Here is a 25,464-nt window from a genome sequence, read left to right on the forward strand (position 1 = left end):
CCCACAGTTCCATACAGCATTTCATCATCAAAAACTTGAGGTCACTCACTTATGCAAGTCAGGAAATTGAGAGGCTGGAGCTGATGCACGTGCCTTAGAGTGTTGCCTACTGGCTTGCTTTACATAGATTATTCAGTCTGCTCTCTTACAGTATTAAGGACTGCAATGCCAGGGATGCTCCATTCTCAATGGACTGGCTTTCTCTGGTAAAAATCAATAATTAAGAAAATGCCCTACAATATTGCCTATAACCTCTTCATATGGAATCACTTCTTTAATTGATGATTCTTCCTCTCTGATAATTGTGTTAAGTTGACATAAAACTAGCTAGCATAGTGTGTGTGCCTATGAGAGTTTATGTATACAACAGTTATGAATTAGCCCATAGCAGATATAAGAGGGTATCAAATCTTCATGAACAGGACTTAAAAGGGATTATGATCTTCTATATGGCATGTGGAAATGAAGCCTAAGTCTTCTCCATGACTGAAAGAGCTTATAACCGCTGATCCATGTCTCGATATCCCAAATTTCACTCTTATGTAAATTTTTATTGAAAATTAATTTTCGGTCAAGTGTTACATTTTTAATAAAACATTTGATTTGACACTTGTATTTTCTGTACAAAGAACTCCACATGCAGAAATTATTACAAATAATAAAGGTTCTCAGTGTACTATAAATTGCATTAAAATGCAACAATATCTTAATGGAAATTTATGTGAGAGAGCAGTCAGTAAAAGTATATGTAAAGTCAAGAATGTAAATTATCTTTGTGGTAATGAACAGACACATATATGTTCTGTCTAACATATGAATACTTTGGGTGTTATTAGTGTACATATATAAATACAAATGTCTGGTTTTATTAGAAGTAGAATGACATCATGGGTACTTGTGCATGAAGATGAGCCATGAAGATTACTGATGTGGTAATGACAATATTTATCAGCATTGTGTGAAATTTTATAGAAGAGGAAAAAAATGGTCTTATTCTTACTGACAAAGTGTAGGCCAGACTAGGACTACTAGAGCAAGTATCCTTGAATATGATATAAACATGTGTAAAATGGGGAGAGGTGACAGAGCAGTAATAACATATAGACAAGAGTAGATTGAATAGACTGTAATGGTATCTTTCCTAGAGGACAAACATTTTTCTAATACCCCTATTCTGCTTTTTAACCATTTTATTTTCCATTGTGATTAAAAAAAATAATAGCACTGATTAAAATCTGGAAAGAGCCCTTTTTAAAAAATGGAAAAATGGAGACAGTGCATATCCTAGACTTAAATTCCTCAATTCATGTAGCCAGAATATATCTCTGAGAGCTATGTTTCCACTGCTATGTTAACATTAGTGAGATATTAACTAATATTATCTTCCAAACCATGACTAGTTGTTATTGCTGTGAAGAGACAACATGGACCATGACGATCTGATAAAAAACAAAATCACATATTGTGGTTTCCCTATAGCTTCAGAGTTTTAGTCCATTCTCATCATGGCAGGAAGCAGAGCATCACATAGGCAGACACAGTGCTGGAGAAGTTGCTGAAGGTTGTACATTTGGACACACAGGGAACCAGAAAAGTGGGACACTGGATTGGCATGGACTTTTGAAGTCTACGGCCCAGCCCCAGTAACATGCTTTCTCCATCAAGACCACAATTTCTAATGCCTCTCAAATAGCTCTCTAATAAACAAGAATTCACATTCAAATACATAAGCTTATAGGGGCCATTTCCTATTCAAGCCACCATACTAGTCTAAGAAAATATTCACCATACTATATTAAAAAAACAGAAATCACCAGTATACCTAATTACCACACTATTTAAAGTTTATCATAGAAGTAATGACATAATGGGCCACAGAGATGGTTTTGTAGTTGAAAGAAAGGACTGCTCTTGTACAGGACCCGAGTTTAGTTTTCAGACCTCTGTTGGGCATCTCATAGCTGCCCCTTACTCCAGATCCAGAGAATAGGGTACCCTCTTCTTATCTCCACAAAAACCAACAGTCCCATACACATGCTTCTCACTCGTACTCACACGTAAAAATAAATCAATCTTCCTTAAAAGATGTATTGAAATAAAACAATACTTTATTTGTTGTAAAATCTACATGTTTTAAGGAAAAGTTAAAACTTAACTAGAAGAAAATATAAACTGTAAGTTAAACTTTACAAGATGTGGCCTCTGTAATCTGCTACAAGAAGTGCTTGAGAGATGAGGTTTCACAAGGACACGGGGGATAGATGAGCTAAGTGTGTCTTGTATTATAATAGAGTGCTAAAGTTAGCGAGGCTTTGAGGTGAATAAACAATGACTTGTCAAATAATGCATGTCAAGAAAACAAGACAAAATATCAAGCTGCTGACTGTGCAACAGTGAAATATGTGTGCAGCCAGCTGCTCAAGCTTATGGAGTAAAAATAGTAGGTATGTCATAGCTATAAAGGAATCTTCCTCTCCTTTATCCCCTCTCCCTCCTTTTTCTTCTTTCTTTCCATTTCTTCCATCTTCCCTTCCTTCTTTCTAAAAAAGAAACATAGTAAAGATACACATACATGTAGAAAGAACTTCTATACACAGTAGATCCTAAGTCTTCTCTTAGCCAGTTTAATGCTACTGAATAATTTATAAAAAATAATTTTTGAAAGGCTATCTTAGTGATAATTAATCTTAGTGATAATTAAGGAAGGAAGCGTCTGGGCCATGGCTTCAGTCTTTTCATCTGAATCCTGGAAATTGTCTATCAGAGTCAATAAGACTTCATTTGTCCCTGGATTTTACCACTAACTTTGTAGTAATGAGTCTACATAATTGTATCAGCCAGGAGCACAGCACAGGAAGAAGCAGAAACAATGAACAAAACAAAAGAGTTAGTCTTGATCTTTTATAGCAAGGCAGGAGCCTGGTGATGTCAGGTAGATTATGAACGATCAACAGGCCCAGCCAACAATAATTTCAATATCTTCCGACTGTGGCGGAGGGAGTTGTCACAAAGCCCCATGTAGCAGAAGAGTACAGATGCCAAGGCTGCAGTAGAGTCACTCTCAGAACCTAGAGGCTGAAGACATGTAGGACACATGGAAACCATGGGAAGAAGTTTTCCAAATGATAACCCAACTTTCCTGGTGTCTTTCTTCCTTTTAGGAAAATAAGGAGCTCACTGTCCACAAAAACCTGCTTGGTTATAGTGTCCCATCTTTTATTCCTAAAAGTGTTATGATATGGCTGGACTCTGTTGACTTCATCTTGTAAGTCTTGATAGCAGAGACCATGCTCGACCATGCTCAACCATGCTTTCTTAGGTAAAGGGCAATAGTTATTTCCTATCTGCTATGTCTTTTCTCTGTTTCAAGTTGAGTTAGTGCTGCATTCTCACAGCTAATCTGTCTTCCTGATTGACCAAAATTGTATGAAAATAAAACTGAAGGGCCATCTGCTCCTCTAGTTTTCATCCAAGATTTTCAGGAAGGAAAGCAGGCTGGCATTGGAATGTTTGCAATGGTTGCAGGACTATAGAGTGAAAGTGCATCTTTACACGGGAAACTGCCACACTAGATCTCAGATCTCCTGCTGCCGTTTTTATTACTATAGTAAGATGCTCAACTGCTTCGGAATTTGCTTGATGTCCAAGCATCTCTTAACTACTATATTAAAATATATGCTAGCTATAGCCTAATAGGCAAGCCAAACATTTAGAAGTTGTCTTATGAATTTATCATTATTATAGTCAGAATAAAAACACAACTACAATGGGCAATATGCAATATATACATATATACGTATATGTCTGGAGTACAGCTGCCGCCATCAACAGGGAATCCCATATCCACTGTAGCCTCTAATGGTGCTTGAGTTGTTTTTTCTTTCTGGAATCTTTCTACTCTTCTTTCCACCTGTGTAGAGTTTCTCAGTTCTGTGGACCTTATTCATTCTGGGCAATATAAGTGTTCAATAATTATTTCTCTTATGAATATGAAGTGGGTGTGAGTCTGTTGGGACAGTAAGGATCTTAGGTTCCCAGTTGATATAGTCGGTACAGAAGTCCTAAAGCAGTGTGGAATCAGCCATGGACATCCCATCACTATGTAAACCTGTATCATCACTAGTAACACTTCATAAGTTTGATTTGGTCTGCAGGTCAAAGTTCTATACTGGAAATTCTCTGAGCTACATAGAAACGTAACAAAATTATGTCATTATTGTGTTGTATATTAGGAAAGAGTGCATGGACACATTCATGGTCAAACATTCTTGAGAAAGTCAAGTTTAAAAGACCACTCACCTCAGCATTTCTAATAGTTGGTTAGGTTCTATTCAACACTGAATCATAATATTAGTATGGCTATTTTATTCCATGTTTAGCAGTTTTATAGGCTCATCCACTCTGCAGTATGGAAAATGAGATAAATAGTTTTTATTGCTTGAAATATTTACAAATGCATAAGGCAGAAAGTAAGACATCAAACATATTTATGATTACTGTCATCTAGGAGAAAATATAACAAAGGAAATACATTTATTTAATGCCACGGATGCATATTGTATTTGAATTAAGAAAACATGAAATTTCCAATGCTTAAATTGTGAACATTCTAGAATTAGCTCTTGTAAGTATAGTTGATATGTAAATTCTTATTTTTCTTGTTACTGTTTAGAGAATGAGTAAAATGTACATGCTGAAATTTTTTTTCATCTTTGTTAACTTGGGTATTTCTTATTTACATTTCGATTGATATTACCTTTCCCAGTTTCCAGGCCAACATTTCCCTAACTCCTCCCCTTCCCCTTCGTTTTTTTTTTTTTTTTTTTTTTTTTTATTAACTTGAGTATTTCTTATATACATTTCGAGTGTTATTCCCTTCCCGGTTTCCGGGCAAACACCCCCCTCCCCCCTCCCCTTCCTTATGGGTGTTCCCCTCTCAACCCTCCCCCCATTGCCGCCATCCCCACAACAGTCTAGTTCACTGGGGGTTCAGTCTTAGCAGGACCCAGGGCTTCCCCTTCCACTGGTGCTCTTACTAGGATATTCATTGCTACCTATGAGGTCAGAGTCCAGGGTCAGTCCATGTATAGTCTTTAGGTAGTGGCTTAGTCCCTGGAAGCTCTGGTTGCTTGGCATTGTTGTACATATGGGGTCTCGAGCCCCTTCAAGCTCTTCCAGTTCTTTCTCTGATTCCTTCAATGGGGGTCCTATTCTCAGTTCAGTGGTTTGCTGCTGGCATTCGCCTCTGTATTTGCTGTATTCTGGCTGTGTCTCTCAGGAGCGATCTACATCTGGCTCCTGTCGGTCTGCACTTCTTTGCTTCATCCATCTTGTCTAATTGGGTGGCTGTATATGTATGGGTCACATGTTCCCCCTCCCCTTCTATGTGGCTGTTCCCCTCCCCATCCTCCCCACACGACTGTCCTCCCCCCAAAAATCACGTTCACTGGGGGTTCAGTCTTGGTAGGACCAAGGGCTTCCCCTTCCACTGGTGCTCTTACTAGGCTATTCATTACTGCCTATGCAGTTGGAGCCCAGGGTCAGTCCATGTATAATGTTTTAATTTTTATTTTTTAATTTTAAATGTGTTTTTATTGATACCCAAATTAACAAAACTTATTTGTAGGATTATATTTTTTTGGGGGGGGATTATATTTCTTTATTTATTTTTTACTTAAGGATACTTTAAAAAATTTTTTATTAGATATATTTCTTTTTTTTTATTAACTTGAGTATTTCTTATATACATTTCAAGTGTTATTCCCTTTCCCGGTTTTCGGGCAAACATCCCCCTCCCCCCTCCCTTTCCTTATGGGTGTTCCCCTCCCAACCCTCCCCCCATTGCCGCCCTCCCCCCATAGTCTAGTTCACTGGGGGTTCAGTCTTAGCAGGACCCAGGGCTTCCCCTTCTACTGGTGCTCTTACTAGGATATTCATTGCTACCTATGGGGTCAGAATCCAGGGTCAGTCCATGTATAGTCTTTAGGTAGTGGCTTAGTCCCTGGAAGCTCTGGTTGATTGACATTGTTGTACTTTTGGGGTCTCGAGCCCCTTCAAGCTCTTCCAGTTCTTTCTCTGATTCCTTCAACGGGGGCCTATTCTCAGTTCAGTGGTTTGCTGCTGGCATTCGCCTCTGTATTTGCTGTATTCTGGCTGTGTCTCTCAGGAGCGATCTACATCCGGTTCCTCTAGGCCTGCACTTCTTTGCTTCGTCCATCTTCTCTAATTGGGTGGCTGTATATGTATGGGTCATATGTGGGGCAGGCTCTGAATGGGTGTTCCTTCAGTCTCTGTTTTAATCTTTGCCTCTCCCTTCCCTGCCAAGGGTATTCTTTTTCCTCATTTAAAGAAGGAGTGAAGCATTCGCATTTTGATCATCCGTCTTGAGTTTCGTTTGTTCTAGGGATCTAGGGTAATTCAAGCATTTGGCTAATAGCCACTTATCAATGAGTGCATACCATGTATGTCTTTCTGTGAATGGGTTAGCTCACTCAGGATGATATTTTCCAGTTCCAACCATTTGCTTACAAATTTCATAAACTCGTTGTTTTTGATAGCTGAGTAATATTCCATTGTGTAGATGTACCACATTTTCTGAATCCATTCCTCTGTTGAAGGGCATCTGGGTTCTTTCCAGTTTCTGGCTATTATAAATAAGGCTGTGATGAACATAGTGGAGCACGTGTCTCTTTTGTATGTTGAGTAATCTTTTGGGTATATGCCCAAGAGAGGTATAGCTGGATCCTCAGGCAGTTCAATGTCCAATTTTCTGAGGAACCTCCAGACTGATTTCCAGAATGGTTTTACCAGTCTGCAATCCCACAAAAAATGGAGAAGTGTTCCTCTTTCTCCACATCCTCGCCAGCATCTGCTGTCACCTGAGTTTTTGATCTTAGCCATTCTCACTGGTGTGAGGTGAAATCTCAGGGTTGTTTTGATTTGCATTTCCCTTATGACTAAAGATGTTGAACATTTCTTTAGGTGTTTCTCAGCCATTCGGCATTCCTCAGCTGTGAATTCTTTGTTTAGCTCTGAACCCCATTTTTTAATAAGGTTATTTGTTTCCCTGCGGTCTAACTTCTTGAGTTCTTTGTATATTTTGGATATAAGGCCTCTATCTGTTGTAGGATTGGTAAAGATGTTTTCCCAATCTGTTGGTTGCCGTTTTGTCCTAACCACAGTGTCCTTTGCCTTACAGAAGCTTTGCAGTTTTATGAGATCCCATTTGTTGATTCTTGATCTTAGAGCCTAAGCCATTGGTGTTTTGTTCAGGAAATTTTTTCTAGTACCCATGTGTTCCAGATGCTTCCCTAGTTTTTCTTCTATCAGTTTGAGTGTGTCTGGTTTGATGTGTAGGTCCTTGATCCACTTGGACTTAAGCTTTGTACAGGGTGATAAGGATGGATCGATCTGCATTCTTCTACATGTTGCCCTCCAGTTGAACCAGCACCATTGGCTGAAAATGCTATCTTTTTTCCATTGGATGGTTTTGGCTCCTTTGTCAAAAATCAAGTGACCATAGGTGTGTGCGTTCATTTCTGGGTCTTCAATTCTATTCCATTGGTCTATCTGTCTGTCTCTGTACCAATACCATGCAGTTTTTATCACTATTGCTCTGTAATACTGCTTGAGTTCAGGGATAGTGATTCCCCCTGAAGTCCTTTTATTGTTGAGGATAGCTTTAGCTATCCTGGGTTTTTTGTTATTCCAGATGAATTTGCAAATTGTTCTGTCTAACTCTTTGAAGAATTGGATTGGTATTTTGATGGGGATTGCATTGAATCTGTAGATTGCTTTTGGTAAAATGGCCATTTTTACTATATTAATCCTGCCAATCCATGAGCATGGGAGATCTTTCCATCTTCTGAGGTCTTCTTCAATTTCTTTCCTCAGTGTCTTGAAGTTCTTATTGTACAGATCTTTAACTTGCTTGGTTAAAGTCACACCGAGGTACTTTATATTATTTTGTCTATTATGAAGGGTGTCGTTTCCCTAATTTCTTTCTCGGCTTGTTTCTCTTTTGTATAGAGGAAGGCAACTGATTTATTTGAGTTAATTTTATACCCAGCCACTTTGCTGAAGTTGTTTATCAGCTTTAGTAGTTCTCTGGTGGAACTTTTGGGATCACTTAAATATACTATCATGTCATCTGCAAATAGTGATATTTTGACCTCTTCTTTTCCGATCTGTATCCCCTTGATCTCCTTTTGTTGTCTGATTGCTCTGGCTAGAACTTCAAGAACTATATTGAATAAGTAGGGAGAGAGTGGGCAGCCTTGTCTAGTCCCGGATTTTAGTGGGATTGCTTCAAGTTTCTCTCCATTTAGTTTAATGTTAGCAACTGGTTTGTAGTGTATGGCTTTTTTGTGTTCTGTTAGGGTCTGTATGACATCAGTCCAGGATCTTCTGGCCTTCATAGTTTCTGGCGAGAAGTCTGGTGTGATTCTGATAGGTCTCCCTTTATATGTTACTTGACCTTTTCCCCTTACTGCTTTTAATATTCTTTCTTTATTTTGTGCGTTTGGTGTTTTGACTATTATGTGACGGGAGGTGTTTCTTTTCTGGTCCAAACTATTTGGAGTTCTGTAGGCTTCTTGTATGTCTATGGGTATCTCTTTTTTTTAGGTTAGGGAAGTTTTCTTCTATGATTTTGTTGAAGATATTTACTGGTCCTTTGAGCTGGGAGTCTTCACTCTCTTCTATACCTATTATCCTTAGGTTTGATCTTCTCATTGAGTCCTGGATATCCTGTATGTTTTGGACCAGTAGCTTTTTCTGCTTTACATTATCTTTGACAGTTGAGTCAATGATTTCTATGCAATCTTCTGCTCCTGAGATTCTCTCTTCCATCTCTTGTATTCTGTTGGTGAAGCTTGTATCTACAGCTCCTTGTCTCTTCTTTTGGTTTTCTATATCCAGGGTTGTTTCCATGTGTTCTTTCTTGATTGCTTCTATTTCCATTTTTAATTCCTACAACTGTTTGTGTTTTCCTGGAATTCTTTCAGGGATTTTTGTGTCTCCTCTCTATGGGCTTCTACTTGTTTATTTATGTTTTCCTGGAATTCTTTCAGGGATTTTTGCGATTCTTTCAGGCATTTTTGCGATTCCTCTCTGTAGGCTTCTACTTGTTCTCTAAGGGAGTTCTTCACGTCTTTCTTGAAGTCCTCCAGCATCATGATCAAAAATGATTTTGAAACTAGATCTTGCTTTTCTGGTGTGTTTGGATATTCCATGTTTGTTTTGATGGGAGAATTGGGCTCCGATGATGCCATGTAGTCTTGGTTTCTGTTGCTTGGGTTCCTGCGCTTGCCTCTCGCCATCAGATTATCTCTAGTGTTACTTTGTTCTGCTATTTCTGACAGTGGCTAGACTGTCCTATAAGCCTGTGTGTCAGGAGTGCTGTAGACCTGTTTTCCTCTCTTTCAGTCAGTTATGGGGACAGAGTGTTCTGCTTTCGTGCGTGTAGTTTTTCCTTTCTACAGGTCTTCAGCTGTTCCTGTGGGCCTGTGTCTTGAGTTCACCAGGCAGCTTTCTTGCAGCAGAAAATTTGGTCTTACCTGTGGTCCTGAGGCTCAAGTTCGCTCGTGGGGTGCTGCCGACGGGCTCTCTGCAGCGGCAGCAACCAGGAAGATCTGTGCCGCCCCTTCCGGGAGCTTCAGTGCACCAGGGTTCCAGATGGTCTTTGGCTTTTTCCTCTGGCGTCCGAGATGTGTGTGCAGGGAGCAGTCTCTTCTGGTTTCCCAGGCTTGTCTGCCTCTCTGAAGGTTTAGCTCTCCCTCCCACGGGATTTGGGTGCAGAGAACTGTTTATCCGGTCTGTTTCTTTCAGGTTCTGGCGGTGTCTCAGGCAGGGGTCCTGCAGCTCCTGGGCCCTCCCCCACGGGAGCCCAGAGGCCTTATACAGTTTCCTCTTGGGCCAGGGATGTGGGCAGGGGTGAGCAGTGTTGGTGGTCTCTTCTGCTCTGCAGCCTCAGGAGTGCCCACCTGACCAGGCGGTTGGGTCTCTCTCTCACCGGGTCTGGGAGCAGAGAGCTGCTGCGGGCCGGGATCCAGGCTTATATTTTTTAAAATCTACTTTAATCATTGATCTTAAATGCTTCAACCTTCCTTATAGCCCACCTACCAAAGGTAGAGAAAGAAAATGGCTCAAAGAACAAGGGTAATATGGACCTGTCTAGAAGTAGTTCTGTGGGTCAATTGTAATCTTTGTTGTCAGTAATTCATTCTGCTCTCAGAACATCAAACTCAAATCAGCAGCAGGGGCTTGATCCAGAATATAATTCAATGCTGCAGTGAGGGGCACAAGTCCACTGAAGTAGCAAGAAGCAGTCAGATTATCCCTAAAAAAATTTGATGTATTTCTATGACATCACAGCAAGCCAAGATCACAGAAGGAAGAAGGTGATCCAATGCCAGAGCGTTGTCCACTGATTGTTGGTTTATACTCACTACTCTGTAAACATTGCATGTCCTCGCAGGCATCTGCTCCAGCAAAACACCACTTGCCCTTTTACCAGACAGCTTCCAGAAAAACACCACAAGACTGTTTTTGGCAAATAGACTCTCATGTCTCTGTTTCAGCAAAACATCCTCTCATAAGGCAAGTTTCCAAAGAAACATCATATGACACAATCGAGTCTCCACATAAACCAGCAATTTCCACTTCACTTATTTGGTATTGAAATCAATTCTTACACAAATCAGTTTTCTAAACTTTAAAAGTATGCTTTATCAAAGGCCTAGTTGCATTAGCTAAGAGATCATTAGGTAATTGTTATCAGTGTCATTTTAGTTTTGTCAATGGAACTTTAAATTGACTTCTTAAGTATTTTCAGGAAATATGTCACTTATTGTTGTCAGTTATATGAAGACTTAGACTAGAAACGATGCTACAGAGGGATGCTGTTCATTTTTCTCATTTTCTTCTGATCAATAGAGTCCTTGATGCTCCTTAATCAAAGAGACTGTCCTTGACACAGCATCTTAGAACAGAAGCCATGCTCGATCACCAAGCACTTGACTCCGTCTAACTTAGAGTTAATCACTAACTCAAACTAGAAACTTGCTGTGTGGTTGTTTGTCTGATCCTTGCCAGAATGCTTTGGCTCTCTAAAGGGAAGACATTACCCCTCCTCTCCTGTTACTCTGTCAGGTTTGCCACAGTCCCCTACCTGATGCCAGTTTAAAGGCATGTACTGACATGGCATGGGTATTAGTGCATTTTAAACAGGATGAGAACGTCAGAAACAACACTTCTTGATTACATGCAGGAGTTATTCCAAAATTGATTTCGAGTTAGATTCAGAGTTATAAGTTAGGAAGAAATGCATTTCTGCCCTCTCACAGCTTAATATAATGATGCATTTTATCAATAAACATAAAATACATTCACTTAGGATAGATTTATGAATGTGTCTCTTTTAACATATATTTTATGGTCATCTTTTCAATCTTTTACATTGAATTTTCTGGGGGAATCTAATCATATACACCTTTCAGAGTTCTCAGAGGAACCTAGAAAATAACTTAGAAAAATAAGACAATGTGTTGTGAGAATGGGAGGTTCACTCTGACTTCTAATTTATAAACACTTGAATGTCGAAGCACTACGTGACGATTCACTCCTCACTGCCTGTAGGGATTTGACACCACTTCAAATGAAATCTCAATAAAACTAGTCTATTTCCTTCATCGTTAAAGTATTTTTTCTGTTTATAAACATGAGATGAAAACCTTTTGGGAATGTGGTGTTCATGTCCCCATCTTATTAAACAAACCCTAGACAATGTGAGCATATGTTTTGAATCAAAGTTGAACTTTTTAAAATAAGTTTTCTACTGTCTTGTATTTCAACTCTCAATCATAAGAGTAACTCCCAGACAAACTAACAGAGACTTAGTTCCCATAGGATAGCAGCTTTGTTGGAGAGAAAACAAGTTAAACAAAGCAATAAGTGAAAGCACTTTGGTGCTAAGAGCTGAGAAGGACAGTAAGGCAGGATTAGAGTGCTGGAGAGATGACAGATGGCCAGCCATGCCTGTCTCTGGACTTGCAAAGTTCCGACCTGAGAAAGGAGATGGTGAGCCATGGAACATTTGAAATGTCAAATGTGAGCTTTCCAAGCTGGGTATGCTTGCCACTGAATGAAGAGGGCAGAAGTCATTGTGTCTAGACAGTGTTGAGAAGAAGGTGGGAACCACTGTAGGCTCCGGACGATTTTAAACACCAGTGCTAGTGATTGGATGCAGATAACAGAGAACACTCTGACATTGCCTTGAACATTCACCTGGGTGGATTTGAGTCTCCAGTGATTCTAGAACAATGAATGAAATGATTATTCATTATCTCACTATAAAAGGAGTATACATATCTGCGGTTAAAGTGAACATATATGTGACTATAGCTTATTCTCTCATTTCTTATTTTTCTTAAGGATATATTAATACCTATGAGAAAAAGGCATATGTATACAATTATATTCTTTAATAGTTTAGATAAAAGAAATCTGGATGTAAGAACTTTGGTTTAAAAGTCTCATTTCTCAAACACAATATAAAATGAAAGATTCTACATTAATTGTCAAAACGTATGTATAGCTTTTCTTGTTCAAGAGACACATGAACATTTGTTTACATGTACACATCTACTTAAACTAGATTCTACATATTAAAGGGAATGTGGGGATTTTTGTTTTGTTGCCTTCGTTTTGTTTTCTCTGCAATCCTGTGAGGGTCTGAAAAAGAACTGAATAGGCATGGAGTTACGAAAGAGGATATAAAACTAATGTCTTCTAGTTCATTCTGTGTTTCAAATTTTTCTTTGAGAGTGGCTAAGATAATCAAATGTATTCAATACTGAAAGTGTAAAATTTAATGTGAAGCACCATAGCTTCTGTTGCAAATGCCTATTCTAACGCTACAGTTCATTCATTCAGAGACTTTGAGTCTAATTAATTTTACTGTCTGGTTTTTATTTACTTGCAATAATTTAATCATATTTATAAAATATTATTTATTTTATTTATAAAATTAAAGAAAACTAATTTATTTTTAGTAGCTCCAGATTCATACTGACATGAGCATGGATCTATTTCTCTAGTGTAGACAGAGATAAGGAGGGCTAAGCAGTTTGTATTAAAGCAACTGCTGCTGACTGCTTGAATTAGGTCTGTTGTTACAGAGGTGAGAGATCAGGAGTTAGGACAGGCTTCTATGGCAAGCACAGCTCTGATTGCACTCTCCCTGACAGAGGTTTGCTAAGAGGAAAACAAAGAGATGAGTCCTAAACACTAGAAAAAAGTGTAAATTAAGAGATTAAGAAATACACATGAAAACCTCAAGGAGCAACTTCTAAGAAGAGATGGAATTACATAATGTTAATGTTATTGTAAACACCATGTGTGGAAAGCAATACAGATAGATTCGAAGAAGAGATTGGTGAATTTTTAGATAGAAAATATTTTTATGTTGGCTATTATTCTGGTTCTCCATTATAAGCGACTATTTCTTTTTTTTTCTTTAGTAAAACCATCTAACACATGACCTCCTATCCCCAATATTTCAGTCCCTAGGATAGTACTGTTTTCTACAGACTCAATGTGGTACATCTAATGTCCAGTGCTTACTCATAGTGCACACTGATATTGTACACTTTGATACCGTTAGTAGAATTATCTCCAATTTCCCTTTTCCACATAATATTGTTTCCCATCTTCTGTTTCTGTTATTTCTAAATATCTGAACCTTTCTAGGCAATGCCACACACAAAACCTAGTAGAAATAGACAGAATCTACCTCTGATCCTTAAAGACAGAATTTGAGGTGCAGCCCTCTTGGGACAATGTTGATTCTGCAGGCTATTACATCAAAAGTCAGAATTATTTAAACTGTTTCAGTGTTTTATCAGGATTGCTACAACTGAGATATGTAAAATGTGACCTGTGAAGTCCTTGATTGATTGATTGATTGATTGATTGATCGATAGATTTATTGATGGTGGGTGGATGGGTTATAAATCTGTACTATAGTCAACAGTTATTTTCTTATTTATGTATATGTATTTGGGTGGGCATACATGTATACATATGCATGCACCTGCAAGTTTTCATGTAGACCACAAAGGGCATCCAATGTCCTAGACTGGTAGGTAAAGGTGGTTGGGATTCACCATTTGTAAATGTTGGGCATTGAACCAGCGTCCACTGCAGAGTGCTTAACTACTTAGCCACGTCTCCATTCCTTTGGTAGTTATTTGAATAAGCATAACCTAACCATTTTCTAAAGAGCTTTAGTGAAACTGTAACTCTTTTTTGTTTTCAGAAAAATGTGATGAGCCTCTCGTCTCTGGTCTTCCCCATGTGTCCTTCAGCAGCTCTTCCTCCCTGTCCAGCAGCTATGCACCTGGCTATGCCAAGATCAATAAGCGAGGAGGTAAGAAATATGTCATTTCTTTGTGACTAGAAGCATGTTATACTTGTAACTTGTCATTGATGCATATATTAACACAACAAATATTACTAGTCACGTAAACCCATGATTAAAAAATACCAGCACTAACTGTGTGTGTGTGTGTGTGTGTGTGTGTGTGTGTCTGCACGCGCTACAAATTAAGCAAGCTAAGTTAATGTCTTTGACATTTGGAGTCATCTCTGGCAAGATATTCAAAACAACATAAACATTTTCAGCTAAAAAATACTTCTGAGTCCAAAAATACTTAATCAAACCATGTGTTTAAAAAAGGGAGTCCCAGTAAGTATCTATGTATATAAGTAAAAATGCATGGTAAATTTTTAGGTTTAATATGAATATTGATGTGTAAATAATTACTTTTGAAAATATTTGATAAATTATGAGAAATTACAAAGTTCGTAAAATGAAGTTGTTTTTTTTAAAGAACAGTTCTGTACTTATATTTCAATACTCTGGAAGTATTGGTAAAATCACCCGAGTTCTAATCCCCTGAATATTCCTACCCTATTCTGTATCACAGGATTCAATGGGCCCTCGGCTTAGGCCTACAATTAAGGATAAGTTCAGTATTTGGAATGAACTCCATCAGTTCATTTCCTCAGCAGACATCCCATGAGTTCTGGCATCTGCAACATCCTTAGGTCTCCATTTCAACTTGGTTTCACCTAAGCCTGTCCTTGCAGTGTCTTCTTAAGGCCTCATTGCAGAAACTGCAGCACTGCCACACATTCCTTGCTCTGAGATGCTTTCTGAAGATTTGTTGCAAGCTCCCATTATCTTCTCACCCTTTCCCCTCTGTATGCCTGAAGTATGAGCTTTCTAGGGTGATATGGACGAGCTTCGTGCAAGCTGGAAATATACTTGGCACCTTTCCACCCCACATTGGTGACTCATATGTCCTGACAGGCAAACTAGAAAATTACTGTCCATAGGTGGTTGTTTTGCATAGGGAGAGCCATCAGGCAGATTTACTAACTCAGGTTCTCTTTTCAAATAAATTTGCATTTTCACAAGTCAAATCCTGGAGCTGATTGAGTTTTCCTTCAGGATGCCTTTGTCATCACACCAATAAAGAACATGAAGTTTCTCCTTAATGACATTAAGCTCGCTAACTACTACAATGACTTTTCCACACTTGACCTTTCTCTAAACTTACCCACATTGCTTTGTTTTTGTAAGTGCATGGTTTTTAAATGTTCTCCTTGCTTTTCCTTCAGAGCTCAGGACTATGAAATGTAACCATTCTATTCTCTGGCAGAGTGCGTTGTGTGAACTATCTCGACAATTACCCAACCTCTTCAGCAATTATGGATTTTTTTTGTCTTCACCCTATTCGTGTATTTGTGTACAAATGTAACCTCATCCATGCTTTTTTCCTAACACAACTGCACATTTCAGGTTCCTCTGATCCACTTGCTGCACTTTCTCACCAGAAACCTTAACAAGAGTTCTGAGGAGAAAGCATGGCACAGCTGGAATACTATGCTGTCCTGAGTTTCCTTTCCCAGACAAATTACTCCATTTCTTCTTAATGAAACATCATTCAAGTTTTCAGGACTCAAGAGAATTGTAATTAGATTCTTTGCCAGAATGGATAGAAATGTTCTGTAATCCAATTTTCTCTAGAGTGCTGTCTCCCCTGGAAACTTGTAACCTGACATTATACTGTCAATAGTGCTACTGTCATGGTCTTCTTTATTCTAAAGGAATTGGTCCATTAAGCTCTGCTTAGAACTCTTGCCCATTCAACCATACCTTTCCAAGTTTCTTCTACAAACCAGTTACAAAGACCTACAAATCACACAGTCATATAACCATAACAACCCTCACACTCCTCAGTACCAATTTTCCATATTGGCACCATCACTACCAAAGTGTCCCTCCAAATTTTCCCATTTATTTTATTTACTTGTTTGTTTGTTTGTTTGTTTTAAAGCTTGATCACTGCCCTTCTCATGGACTTGTGTCACACAATACCTCTTCCCATCCCCCATTTCCCTTATCCTCTGAGAGGTAGAAATCACTTCTGAGTATCCCTCAAACCTGGATCATCAAGTCTCTGCAAGGTTAAGCATATCCTTCCCCACTATGGCAACACAAGGCAACCTAGCTAGGGGAATAGAATCTACGGACAAGCAATATCTTTTGGGATATTCCCTGTCTATTGTTTCAGATCTATAAGAGTCCAGGTGCATATTTTTATGTGAAAAAAGAAGTACATGGTAGAATACATTAGTTTTGTTGAGGAGGCATGCAAACATGGCAGGAACTGAAACAGAAGCTATGGAAGGCACTGTTTACCTACTTCTTCACTCCCCCTGGAATATTCTTCCTGCTTTCCTATAGCATTCAGGACCATGGACCCAAACATATACCACCCATAGTGAACTGGATGCTTCCATATAAATAATAAATCACAAAAGTACCACACAGGTATGTCTACATGCCAATCTGCTACTAGTATTTTCTCAGTTGAGAATCCCTCATCTGCAGTGATGGTAGCTTTTGTCTAGTTGATATAATCTTATCAGCATATCAACACACACACACACACACACACACACACACACACACACACACACGTGTGTGAATGTTAGGAATATGTTTCCTTCCTACTAGTAGTGAGGATCATTTGATATGCAAATGTTAGATATCTTACACAGAATTGTGTAGTAACAGAAAGATAACAGGTTGTCATTAGCATAGTTCCACAAAAGGAGAAAAACAAAATCAGTTTGATATCATGTTGACCATATTCACTTCAAGTTTTCTTACTATTTCAAATGATATTCTCCAATATACTTAAGAGATTAAATGTATAGAGGTTCATAGAAAAACAAAAAAGACATACATATACATCTAAATAACAGAATGTGAACCATTTGTAGAACTGATTCAACTGTTGGATTTTATAGTTCAAATCTATCTAGAACAACCTTGGTATTAGGGCAGACATATAATAAACCTATAAAATATGATCTTTAGTGTAAGTCTGTCTTTAATTCCATATCAGTTTATGGAAATCCACTTTTAGCATAGATTAAGTTGTAGCAACACTTTATTCTACTGACCATTGTTATGACTTATCTCCTTATGCTTAACTCTTTTAAGCTTATGTCAGTCCAAGTCAAAATCACTTATATGTGCAACCCTTTCCAATGTTATATAAAAGCTATGACTTTGAATGTTTCACAGCAGAATGATGTTTTTATGTGTGTGTTCTAACTGTCACTTTATTTTTGTAGCAATCTTATTAGAAAGAAGGTTTGGCTAGAGGCATTGTTTTATTTGATTTCCTGGAGCTATGACAGTTACTTGAGATGAGGTAATTTATTAAGACAATAATTTTACTTGGCTCATGTTTCTATGGCCCGAGATTAATAACATGGATTCAGCATGTGCTAGGCTTCTGGTTAGGGTCTGCCGTGCGATGGCAGAAGGTGTTAAGAGCAAACTAGTGGGTAGAAAGAACAACTAGAGATGCAAAGAATGTTCTTTTATTGGGGGTCTACTTTCCTGGTGGCAACTGTCTCTGTCTGAGCTATATCGATTGCCTCAGCACTTCTTAATGGTCCCGCTTTCAATGCTTCAGCTACCCTCATGCTGTTTCAAACTCTTTTTGACTGTTATAATTGGATTTCCGAAGTAGGGCAATGACTTAGGAAAGCTCAAGTGGCCATATATAAGTGAAGCCCGGCGAGCAATGAAAAGCAGAACAAAGGAAGAGGTGAAGGTTGGAAAACCTGGGGTCCTTGGCAACATTGACAGTGTCATGCTCAATCATTCTTGGCCTGATTTATTTTGCATCTTTAAAAACCATCTTTCAATACAACTTGATGCTTGGCAACTTGGCTAACTGGACCATTGATTTTTAGGAATTCCCCTGTCTCTCCCACCTCAGGGGCAAGCTTACAGTCACATTGCATCATATATAGCTCTGACCAGAGTGGGGATCTGAGTTCACATACTCATGCTTGTATGGCAAACACTCTGCCCATTTATCCATCTCTCCATCTTTCATACTTTTCTACTTTTACTTTTTTATTGAAAATAGATTTTTTCATATAATGTATAACCACAGTTTCCTCTCCTTCTACTCTCCAAGTTCCTCCCCAGCTTCCCTCCAACTTGGATCCATTCCCTTTTGTCATTCATTGTAAAGCAAACAGGCTTACAGGATTAATAATAAAGTAAAACAACATATAATGTGAAAAGAAAAAACAAAGACATCAATATAGGACAAAAGAGAGCTTGAAGTGTTTATTCACTTCCTTCCACTGCTTGTGTTGTCATAGCTTCCCTTATGGAATTTATTTATTTCCTCTCTAAGGACCTCTATCATATTCAAGAAGGCTGTTCTAAGGTCTTTTCTTTGACTTTAAATATGTTAGAATATTCAGGGCCTCCTGAGATAGGATAGGGGCTTTAGTGGAGACATATTATCCTGTATATTTTTAATTATGTTTTTATGCTGGTGTCTAGCATATGGATTTAAGATTGGAATTATAGGTGATGATATATGATCTTGTATTGATTGGATAGGTGTTTGGTTCCTTGAATTCTGTTGCTTTCCCTGGTTCATAGGAGAACTTGGTGACTGTGTGTTACTTAGTAGAAAATATTTCTGGAATGCTGATATGTTTTGCCAGTAGGGATTCAAGGTAAAATGTGTTTCTAAGTATTAGGGGCTGATTATAAGATTGATGATGGGTTGTTTATATGCTGAGGGCATCCATAGGAGAAAGGCAATCAAGTTGTTCCTCTGGGATCTTTTTAGTACCGTGGGAATGGAGCAGAAAGTAATGAGAGAGGCCACAACAGGTAGTCTACCAAGAGTTGGGTATGAGATTGGAGGAATGAGCTGAAACAGAAGAGGGGAGAGGAAGATATGGATATGAAGATCTGAAGCTTCCCTATTTGCTTCATGGGACTACTTGTTTGTCTGGCAAGCTTGTCTGTTATATTCCCAGTGAGCTGTAGTCGGGGATAAGAGGATGAGTAGGAATAACCATTGGAGGAGATCTGTGTGATCAGCTTGAGATAGGGACTAGAAAGAGGGGGGTCTGATTGGGGTGAGAAAGAGGAATTGGACTTGGAAGGAGGAAAGAAAGGTAATGATCTGCAGTTAGACTGCCTGCTTCCATGGCTTTGGTGACCTGCTGGTTCCCACTCAATGCTTTCTCAAGTTGAGAACTGGAATAAAAAGATTGAGAGGAAGAAAGTTCTGAGGGGAAGATTTGTGTGATCCACTGGAGACAGATGCAAGGAAGCAACAGTGGTTACAGCAGATGGTCTGTTACAGAGCTGGAATTAAGACTAAGGCCTTGGAGTATGAGAAGAGGAGGAGGGTGGATGAAGATCTGTAGTTAGCCTTGCTGCTCCCTGGGAATACCACCATTCTACTCCTGTTCTCAACTTGTTCTTCAGACAATATGAATCCTTTTCTCTTCTGACTATTACTGGTTAAATACTATTACTGGATCACTTTATACATAGAAAATAATAAATATATAAACTCCAGAATATATTAATGGGATGTCTGTTCTGTAAATTCTGAGTGGGCACAATTAAACAGTATTTCAGAGGCCAGGAAACAAATCCCTGCATCCTTCTCAAACTCAACCCACGTCATACTTGTTTATGCTTAATAGAGCACAGCCATTGGTGTATCTGTTAATTCAGAGATAGAACTTACAATGCGCTTGAAGACGTGAGTAAATTTGGGTTGGCCTGACACGCATATTCAGATGTCTCTGGTTCCTAAATGAAGTAGATGTTGAATAAACTTTCTTTCGCCTCCCCTGTCATTCACTTTTTATTTAGTAGATCTTACTAATCTCAGAACTGTTTCCTTTCATAGCTTTCTTTCTGATTTCCCATATTAAACCAAATAGCAGTGGCATACTAATGATCATGAGTTCTTTAACCTTTGCTTCTTCTAGCAGGATAAAAGGAATGTCTTCACAGGCCACAAAATTTATGTTCACTTGTTTTTGTTGTTAATTTTTTCATTGTTTTTATTTTTTATAGTCCAGTCATTGCCCCTTCCTGGTCCACCCTCCCATAGTTTCCATTTCTCTCCTACCCTTATCTCTAAGAGAATGTCCCCACCTCCATCCCCCACTATTATCCCCCACACCACCTCACCACCAACAATCCCCAACCCCACCTAGCCTCCACTCAATCGAAGGTTAGATTCATGCCTTCACTAACTGAGGCCAGAGCAGGAAGTCCTCTGCTGAATATTTGTCAGGCCTCAGACCAGATACTGTATGCTACCTGGTTGGTGGCTCAGTGTCTGAGAGATTACAGGATTCAGGGTTAGATGAGACTGCTGATTGCCCTCCTCCTTAGCTTTTTCCAGCATTTGCCTAATTCGACAACAGAGGTCCCCAACTTCAGTCCTTGGTTGGGGGTAAGTATCTGCATCTGTCTCAGTAAGCTGCTTGTTGAGCCTCTCAGAGGAGAACTATGCTACTAGGCTCCTGTCTGTAAGCACAACATAGCATCAGTAATACTGTCATGCCTTGGAGTCTCCCCTTGAAATAGATCCTAAATTGGGCTGGTCACTTGACCTACTTTCTTTCAGTCTCTTCTCTAATTTTGTACTCCCTGCAGTTCTTTTAAACAGGAACAATTCTGGGTCAGAAGTTTTGACTGTGCGATGGCAAGCCCATTTTTGCCCAGTCTTCCTACTGGAGGTAAACTCTACAAGTTTCCTCTCCCCACTTTTGGGCATTTTATCTAAGGTCCCTCCCTTTGAGTCACAAGAGTCTCTCACCTCCCAGGTTTCTGGGTACTTTCTAGAGGGTTCCCCCACCTTCCACTCCTTGAGGTTGCATATTTCCATTCATTCTACAGATCGTCACAGCTTCTCTCCTGTTCCTCCCCCCAATACCTGATCATGCTCCCCTTTTCCCCTCTCTATTCCCTCTTCCACCAAGATCTCTTCCACCCAATTTCTGCTCTCCCCATGGTGATTGTTTTTTATCCCCTCCCAAGTGGGCTTGAGGCATCCTCACTTGTGCCATTCAGCTTGTTAACCTTTTTGAGTTCTGGGGATTGTATCCTGGGTACTCTCTACTTTTTTGGCTAATAAGTGGATACTTACTAGTGAATACATACCATACCTTTTGAGTCTGAGTTACCTCAATCAGGATGATATTTTCTAGTTCCATTTATTCCATGTGCCCCAAAGAAATCTTAGATGATGGGTCTTAGAAAGAATGGGTCCCTTTGTGATGTTACCTGTCTTAAAGTGAGCTACAGTTCTTGATTTTTGTTAAAGGACAGCAAGGGTAATAATTGATACCTAGCTTTGGTGTCAAGAGACTGCCACACAGTTCCTGAAGAACGCCTTCCTCATCACTCACTGGCTTTCTCTCCTCTTCACATGTCTGTGGCTAGAGAGTTTGAACCACTTTCTGCAGGCTCAATCAAGGCTCAACTGAAGCCCTGCCTGCCTCTATTCTTGAGTGTCTGCTGTTTAAGAAGCATGGAAAGGGAATAACATTTGAAATGTAAATACATAAACTATCCAATAAAAAATTTTAAAAAAGCAGCACATTTTCTCATTCATTCCACCCTAAAGTCCTGAATTATATTTGTGAAATGTCTTGGTTTTTTTTTTCTGTGTTCTACTCATTCTATTCTGTTCATTGTGTTTGTTTGTTTGTTTGTTTGTTTGTTTGTTTGTTTGTTTCTGAGACAGAATATCAGCATGCATTCCTGGCTGGCTGGGACTCACCATGCAGTACAGACTATCCTCAAAACCAGACAGATCCAACTGTCCCTAAGTCTCCATACTGCTTTTCCTCCCATTTTCAAACTTAAATAATTAAAGTGTCTTTCACAAATAATAAAATCCAGAACTGTTACTGGTAGCTAGGATATGGACTGGATGTTTCTATATCCTTTGAACCTTATTCAAGAAATTGACATAAAGACTCACACTGATATAAAAGGTAGCAGGTGACATTTTTAATGCAAAAGCAATAGAACAGGCAAGATACATTGTCAGGATTGGCATTGAGCCATGTGAGGGATGTCTCACATAGACCCCAACTTTGCTTCTTTATATGGAGTTCGAGAGGAGGAACAGTTAGTTTGGTAAGTATGATAGCATGCATGGCTAATTCTTTATTTTGAATGATATATTAAGTTATATAATATTTTTCATTTGCACATGTCTGTTTTCAAAATTCATATGATTTTAATCAAACACATACCCTGTTTTAGACAGGATTCAGATAGCCAATGGTGTTTCTCCATAAAATATTAACTTGATGGACACATTTGCCTTATTGTGTACACACCCAAAGTCAGTTCAGGTTGGATAGGTTCATCCATACTGGTTTCAAAATATAACTTAGACATAATAGAAACAGGGTGTGGGAAATGTTTTGCTAAAGGAACTAACTCATTTCAATTGTTTAAAACAAGTACAACAGCAGCCCGTTGTGAGTTGGGATCCTAGATTGCCAACAGTTTGATAAGGGCTTTTTTATGAGAAGGAATTATGAGCACAGTGGATGATGGTAAGGGTGTCAGGCTAATAGGTGAACATTCGGAAGAAGGAGATATATATACACACACACACACACACACACACACACACACACACACACACACACACACACACACATATATATATATATATATATATAAATTTATATGTTTACTGAGCCAAGTGAACTCCCAAGTTAGTAAGCCACTCCTTCTTCTCACCCTCACCTGCCATGCCACAGAAATGTATCTGTTATTGTGCATGGGGACAGAGTGATGATGACTTCCTATCACTGTCAGTAGGACAACTATTGTTCTTCTCTTTGTGTATTTCCTAGATCCACTCAAAATGTTCAAAAGTGGCCAGGTCGACCATATTCTTAGGTTTTATTATCCTTTCCTTAAACTCTTTACATCAAGACCAAAATCATGAAGGAGTTAAAATATCTTCGTGAGTTTCCATCCTGTGTTTGAAGCTTCCATTCCATTATAGATCCTTTACCGTCCTCACTCTCCCAGCCTTAGAGACTTTTGAAACTGGCTTCTTTCTTTGTCAGCTTATTGATAAGTCATTCTAACTTTAGTCAAAATTCACTGTTCAAGTTCACTATTCACCATTTGCCTCTTAAGAGTATAACCTTTGAAGCAGAAAATTCAAAAGGACTGATTTTTATTTAAATGCAAAATTTCAAGCTATTTGACATTCCTATATGGGGAAGCTATACTTCATCATCAACATGCCCTGGAGAAGATCCCTGCTGGTGCCTTCTCTGAAGCCAGTTGAGCAGGAGCAAGAAGCCTTTAGATCCAACAATGGATGGAATAGAGAGTCGGTACATTGATTAAATTCCCTGGAGTTCAATTCACTGTTTGCTGTGATTATTATATAATTTATCCTCTAAACCCAAAACTTTTGATACTGAAACTGAGCACAATCTGTGATTTCTATAGGATAGACCTGGAAGTTTGATTTCACCTGTTTTAAAATTGAATCACTTATATTGATTGGCAGAGTTATTGTGATGATTACAGGGAATAATCTACACATACTGGTGTTGCATTGAAACATTAGTCTCTTTCCCAGCAATTACCCCCAACTCTTAAGAACAGTCCTATGAATAATAATTTTAAGTCAATGACTGAATGAACACATATCACTGTAACACAAATGCCTCCCTGAGAAATAATTGCTATAGCTTAAGTATAATTTACAATTTAAGTAGTTTTAATGATTTTTACATAATTGGACTATGAATTAAACTTAAAATTTTTCAATATCCTTTTCACATATTTCAATTCTAACGAAAGAGATTTTGTCAGCAATGCACAAATTATCTTGTTATTGTATTAATGACATTCCAGTATAATTTTTGAGAAAATGTGGGTATTATAGAAAAGTGCATTTATTAGTGCTGTTAATCTCAAGGATAAAAACAGTTTTAGATATTAGAGGAAGTAATAGATGTCATTGTTTTTTCTTACCTATTGTATAAATTGTATTTAAAAACTTGACTCCTGCATTCAGCTTTCCAGCTGAGAACAGCCAACTAATTCTTACTGTGAATTTTAATTTCTGTTTTCTCAGTTTCCCCCAGTACTGATGCATGTGTGGCAAGTGCTTTACCATTGAGCTGTTCCAAGACTTATTTTATTTATTTTGATCAACAATGTATCCAATTTTAGTGTATTATCTAACGAGCATAAACTAGGACTTTGTCATCAGTGAGAAACTTTTCAAAATTAAGAATACAATGCATAAAATATTGGCATCACTGGTATTTATTTAAGGTCCCAGAATTTGGAAATAACCAATCCACAAGTCATATCTGGCCATGTTAACTTGCCAATAACATTGTTAATTTTCTCCCACACTTTATGATGCTGGGGTTTCGAATGATGGTTTTTCATATGATATAAAAATGTGTCTGTCTCTGTATGTGTGTGTCTGTTGGGTGGGCTGTACATAATATCTCAGTGTCTGCAGAGTCCAGAATGTGACATGGATCCCCTAGAACTGGAGTTCCAGCCAAATGTGAGCTGCTCAATGTGCATGCTGAGAACTGAACTAAGGACTTTAGAACCAGGATGTGCACTATTATTGACTAAGGTACTGCTTTAGGACCTTGATTTTGTTTTCTCTGTAGAAGTCTGGACTGGGTTCTTCATTTTATCACACAGAGATTTTTTCTGAGACAGGTGAAGCTCATGGGAATTATGTACATTCACACACAAAACACAAACATATGTATGTATGTATGTATGTATGTATGTATGTATGTATTATGTATGTATGTATACATACATGCATGCATGCATTTTATATATCTATTCAGTCCATAAAATCACCTGGACTGACACTATACTGCCTGGTTCTTTTCTAGAGCATCAGAGCATTGCTCAGGGTTAGTGGAATCCATTTTTGCTTTAAAGGATCTTTTCACAACTTTCAGTTAAACACTGTGAAAAAATCAGGGGTTTGGGTGCAGTATACT

At 38.6% G+C, this 25,464-nt stretch overlaps 1 protein-coding gene across 1 annotated transcript in view; it reads left to right on the forward strand.

Annotated features, from left to right (window-relative positions):
• Cntnap2 (contactin associated protein 2) overlaps positions 1 to 25,464 on the forward strand; it is a 2,256,901-nt gene that overhangs the window by 583,118 nt on the left and 1,648,319 nt on the right. The window contains exon 2 of the mRNA NM_001427648.1: positions 14,318 to 14,428. Coding sequence (NP_001414577.1) covers positions 14,318 to 14,428 — 111 coding nt within the window. The remainder of the gene's footprint in view (positions 1 to 14,317; positions 14,429 to 25,464) is intronic.

The sequence above is a fragment of the Rattus norvegicus genome, chromosome 4 (genome assembly GCF_036323735.1).
Source record: "Rattus norvegicus strain BN/NHsdMcwi chromosome 4, GRCr8, whole genome shotgun sequence".
In the NCBI taxonomy this organism is placed as follows: domain Eukaryota; kingdom Metazoa; phylum Chordata; class Mammalia; order Rodentia; family Muridae; genus Rattus; species Rattus norvegicus.